The sequence below is a fragment of the Homarus americanus genome, unplaced genomic scaffold (genome assembly GCF_018991925.1).
Source record: "Homarus americanus isolate GMGI-L3 unplaced genomic scaffold, GMGI_Hamer_2.0 scaffold30535, whole genome shotgun sequence".
NCBI classification, from domain to species: domain Eukaryota; kingdom Metazoa; phylum Arthropoda; class Malacostraca; order Decapoda; family Nephropidae; genus Homarus; species Homarus americanus.
Window position 1 is genome coordinate 11,613,608 of NW_024732440.1, and position 6,040 is coordinate 11,619,647.

A 6,040-nucleotide genomic window follows, 5' to 3' on the forward strand; every position below is an offset into this window, starting at 1 on the left:
GTTTTATTGCTGCATTTTATTATTAGTCCGTATCTTTTTTTTCTTTTATTTAATTTTGTATATTGTACGGACGCTTTTTATATCATTAAAAAAATCAAATGTGAGTTTTACTTAATTAATGTAATCAATAAGTGAAACAAAATTAAACTGTATTACACAAGCAATGAACTTTTTAATACGTATTACTAGAAACCTGATACTTATAAAGCAACTAATTCACAAATGTTTTTCAAGAGACCAGACAAAAGACAACAACAGTAACTCGTAAACTGTCAGAAGCCGGATATAGACAACACAACTAATACACAAACACGTGAAGACTAGGTACCCCAGTTTATTTTATCTGATTAAAAAAAAACACCCTGACGCACCTAACACTAAGTTTTAAATTTAGTGTAGGTTAGGCTAGACTAGACTGGGGTAGGTTAGGCCAAATTACTGTAGGTTTGGTAAGATTAGGTTTAGTTAGATTAGGGTAGGTTAGGGTTAGGTTAGATTAGCGTTACGGTGTTTAATCATCAGGTTATATAAGCTAGGGTCTCTAATCCTCTTGTAATCCCACAAACGTGTTGATAGAATGCAATCTAATTCACGCCCCCTTTGTCCGTAATCGATACTGTTGTTTCATAGCAGAAATGAGAACGGGCGATTTTTGTTTGGGTTTTACGTGACGTCAGTAGGAAAGATCCTCCGGAACTGTAGTCTCCATTTGAATAGACCCAGTTCTCCGACTCATATATATATATATATATATATATATATATATATATATATATATATATATATATATATATATATATATATATATATATATATATATATATATATATATATATATAGTATTTATTACTCCGAGAAATCGAATACTTGCAGAGCATACTGATTAGTTTTGTTTTGTGGGGATGTCTCTCTACTTGTCACATTTATTGTCATCAGCATATATTTCTAAAACAAGATATATTTTTCAACGTTTAGATACTCGGTTCTGATTTCCTAAACGTCTTAGAACCTCTATTATTATCGATGTAGTCACCCTCACACACCCCTGTAAACCTTTTCGCTTTGTTCTTCCCGTTTATTCTTCATCTCCTCTTTCTTCACATGAAGCTACAGTATATCTCGTCTGGGATCACCGGAAGATTAGCCCCCAGTTTATTTCACCTGACGATTAAATGATTAAAGACCCTAACGATCCCTGGGTGGAGTTAGATTAGGCTTGGGTTAAGTTAGCGCGTTTCATCAGGTGAAGTAAACTGGAATGCCTAATATTCAGGTGATTCCTCGTCAGTACCTTCTCGTCTGTCACTCTTAAATACCTCCCTCAGCAGTGGTTATTTATCAAGAGAAACGTACATACACAGTGCCGAAAATTATTTCACTGATGAAAAAAGAAGTTACTCGTGACAGAAATGAGCAGTCTCCCAGATATAACGTTTTCTATGTTAAATGTAGCAATTGGCGCGTGCGCAAGAGTCCTCTATGCGCAAAGGAATCCATGGTGCAAACACAGTACGTGCGTTGTACACATTTCTGTACATTATGATCATACACAACTGGAGCTATGCGTAGTTTCAAGGAGGTGAACGTTGTTGTAGTGAGTGTGGATGAAAAAAAAATCAACCTGGTGAACAGAATGAATATAAAGCGTGTCACGGGTGTCGCACTGCGTCCACACCGGATGCGACTTCAAGATAAATAAAGTTGCCAAGTTGAAAATTGTGAGTAAAAAACAACAAAAACAAACTAAAATATAAAGGTAAACACACTTTCAAATGTTTTGAAAATCAAAAGTTATTGAAAAAACCTACCCACTCAAAAGAACTACATCATAAAAACATCTAATGCCCAACAATGCTAGCTTTTCTCCCATCCCTTCACGGTGAGTTTTGTGGTATGTGGCATAACTGTCAAGATCCTTTGTCAGCTATAAATAAGACTAACGAGTGAGCTCAGCGTTACACAAGGATTTTTCCTCATTACGACCACAGTGATAGTCGACTTGGGACTATAAAAATCTTGTGGTGCTGTAGTGTCATCAACTTCACCTGAGCTAATGAGCAAAAATAGTTGACAAAGTAACACTTTACTGATTGGTCATAGAAGGCATCTGATCCACTTCAGTGTTGATGGTGTTGTGAAGTGCAGGAGGTGTGATCCTCTTCCTGGATTTTTATTGAACAAATGACCTTTACAAGTGAAATATTGATTTTGGTTGCATATATGAAACTTTGATTAAAGACACAATATAAGCTGTCAGCATTATATTGCCTAATAGAAAGATTTTTTGTGCCTTTCATACGAGTGAATCAAATCTAGAGGCAGCACTATGCGCCCGGGAGCAGATAATATCTATCTGTTCTCTTTCCTGTGAACCACCGACTGACATTGTCCAATGATCAGTCAAGATGACTAATATGACCGAAACAAGGTACTTTTCCCCAAAAGACGACGATGATTCCGATACTTACTGGATCATCCTGGGAAGTCTTGTCACTGTCGTTGCGATTGTTATCGCCGTCGTCATCATAATCTTCGTAAAAGTTTTCAAGATATTCAAGACAAGACAGGAGTCGATCACCAGCAACATTGCGGCAAGCTTTCGCCGGAGAGGATTTACCAGTAGTTGGAGACAGCCTGATACCAGCGTTATTGTCACGTCGGAGGAAGTCAACCTTTATGCAGCCAGTTGGAGAATGAACTCCAACGAGATTAATGTTAGGAACAGCGGGAACGAGCACCCGGAACGTGTGGATAACCAACATGGAAATACATATAGCAGTCACCCCCAAACTCCTCACGGAAACAGTTACACCTACCACAGTCAAATTTATAGCGGGGAAGACCAAATTTACAATCTTAACAATCAAGCCAACAGCGTTAACAACTATGTCTACGAAAGGGATAATCATGGCCATAAGAGTGACAGTTATATCAACATCGTTGATGTTGATGCTGCTGATGAAAAATCGATCTACATCAACACCACAAACTTGGCAACGCAGTACATTGCAGCCAACACCAACCCCTACGATTATCTGCCGAATGGAAGTAAACCCAGAAAGACCAGCAATGACTGTCGAGTAGAACTCCCAGTATCAGTAGACAAGGCAGCAACGGCCAGTCAGCCTATCTACGATTACCCAAGAGAAAATACACAAGTAAAAAAAGACCAAATTTACAATCTTAACATCCAAGCCAACAGCGATAACAACTCTGTCTACGAATGGGATGATCATGGCTACAACAATGACCGTTATATCAACATCGCCGATGTTGATACTGATACTGATGATGAAAAATCGATCTACATCAACACCACAAACTTGGCAACGCAGTACATTGCAGCCAACACCAACCCCTACGATTATCTGCCGAATGGAAGTAAACCCATAAAGACCAGCAATGACTGTCGAGTAGAACTCCCAGTATCAGTAGACAAGGCAGCAACGGCCAGTCAGCCTATCTACGATTACCCAAGAGAAAATACACAAGTAGTACAAGCTGAATCTAACTATGATGACTCATCGCAAGGTTCAAGGCCAGCAAGGCCCTCACGAACTATGGTGAATGATCAAGAAATCAACAATGCTCCACCAAGACCCCCTAAACCAGTGAGGTATTACCCAAGAGAAAATGCACAGGTAGTACAAGCTGAATCTAACTATGATTACCCAAGAGAAAATGCACAGGTAGTACAAGCTGAATCTAACTATGATTACCCAAGAGAAAATGCACAGGTAGTACAAGCTGAATCTAACTATGATTACCCAAGAGAAAATGCACAGGTAGTACAAGCTGAATCTAACTATGATTACCCAAGAGAAAATGCACAGGTAGTACAAGCTGAATCTAACTATGATTACCCAAGAGAAAATGCACAGGTAGTACAAGCTGAATCTAACTATGATTACCCAAGAGAAAATGCACAGGTAGTACAAGCTGAATCTAACTATGATTACCCAAGAGAAAATGCAGTAGTACAAGCTGAATCTAACTATGATTACCCAAGAGAAAATACACAGTTAGTACAAGCTGAATCTAACTATGATTACCCAAGACAAAATGCACAGGTAGTACAAGCTGAATCTAACTATGATTACCCAAGACAAAATGCACAGGTAGTACAAGCTGAATCTAACTATGATGACTCATCGCAAGGTTCAAGGCCAGCAAGGCCCTCACGAACTATGGTGAATGATCAAGAAATCAACAATGCTCCACCAAGACCCCCTAAACCAGTGAGGTATTAAAGACAACGAGTCACAAACGTCCCTAAACCAGTGAGGTATTAAAGACAACCGGTCACAAACGTCCCTAAACCAGTGAGGTATTAATGAAAACCAGTCACAAACGTCCCAAAACCAGTGAGGTATTAAAGACAACCAGTCACAAACGTCCATAGAGACCTGTAAATTGTGTATGTGTGTTCGATACCACCAGGTGAAAATGCATAATAAGGGAGAACAAACTACCGTGTTAATAATAGACCTACTGATGAAAGTGCTGTAGAATAAACCGTAAATGAAACCGCTTGCAAGGAGGTTATGAAAAAATATGTTTAGAATGTCTAAATGACGAAAGTGAATATTGCCGTTGAATACTAGGGAAAAGTGCATTTTTATTGTGCATTATACTTTTGGTCATTTTACTGCTTAACAAAGTGGTAGGGTGTCTCAAGACTTGCCGGGAAATTCAATGGAATATAACTAACGTAATCTGAATGATAAAGACCTGCGTGTCAAACAATGCTTCTACATTCGGTTTTTTAATACTCCATTTTTTTCTTCATAATTCCACACTTGGATATCATGTTGCATGATGAATTTCAACGTGTTGCTGGTAACTATGGCAGCAGAAAATATTTTTGCAGCCACTCAAAAGCTTCACACAAAAACACGCAAAAGAGCAAAATTCGACGAGCAGGATTTATTTTTGCTTATAAACCAGATTTTAGGGATAAGTATAGCACATTCTTTCATTGCTATCTTATATAAACAATCGTTTTTATTTCTTATGACGTAATGCAGTGTTATAATTGCAATATATATATATATATATATATATATATATATATATATATATATATATATATATATATATATATATATATATATATATATATATATATATATATATATATATATATATAGGTATTGACATTAATACCATGACCCGCTCTCTGCTCAACACTGCCCACACAATACTCTCAACACTGTATTTCTCTCACTTCTGATTTGTTCCTTCGTTCCGCATCACGAGTCCACGCTTCACTCTCATACGGTGGTGTCGGTTTAGGGGTTCCCTGTACCTATCTCACCTTGGCCTTTGCTGATATAGAAGTCTAAACTATTTTCGTGTTTCAGTCTGCCACTTTATTTCATTCTCTTCGCTCCATTTGCTGACCCCCCCCCCACATACCTGACACAATACTCTGTTTCTTCTTTATTATCTCCATTCCAATTACCTTTTATATTTTACCTGTCTTCCGTCACTATTTATATCATTAATTTGTGATTGTTTAATTACTCTGTAGATAATATCCACAACTGTAAATGATCATTTATTGATGTTATATATTAAAATGCAATCCGAATATATATTTCTTCTTTTTTTCTTCAAATAACCAATAAACCACTAAAACAACATTGAACTCTTTATTATGTTAGTTTTATAAAAGGATTATTACTTTTCATTGTAAACACATCAAGTAATATTTACTTATTAGGATGGTATTGTTTCATATCAAGCACGGAAACATTTACTTGTTCTGAGAGTATTTTCCATTGTACACAGTAAAACTTCTCTTAGTCTTAAATATTTGAAACACACGAAGAAAATGATGAAAACAAGGAAAAAACATTCTACTATAAGCCAGGTAAATATTATAGTATCTAACAAGTACAACAAAAGGCTCCAGCTGACAAGAATGTGACGTCATTAACAAGTGACTCAGGGTTGTACTTCCCAGGAATAATATTAACACAACACGAGAGGGAGACATAACAGAACATCACCAGCACTATAGCACCTAACACAACAC

At 37.1% G+C, this 6,040-nt stretch overlaps 1 protein-coding gene across 1 annotated transcript; it reads left to right on the top strand.

The window, feature by feature from the left end:
* The first annotated feature begins 1,969 nt into the window (after window positions 1-1,969).
* On the top strand, window positions 1,970-5,595 carry LOC121868825. The gene is made up of 2 exons (XM_042369792.1): window positions 1,970-3,633; window positions 3,682-5,595. The coding sequence occupies exons 1-2, from the start codon at window positions 2,406-2,408 to the stop codon at window positions 4,248-4,250; spliced, it is 1,797 nt and encodes a 598-aa protein (XP_042225726.1). The 5' UTR covers window positions 1,970-2,405; the 3' UTR covers window positions 4,251-5,595.
* The last annotated feature ends 445 nt before the right edge of the window (window positions 5,596-6,040 follow it).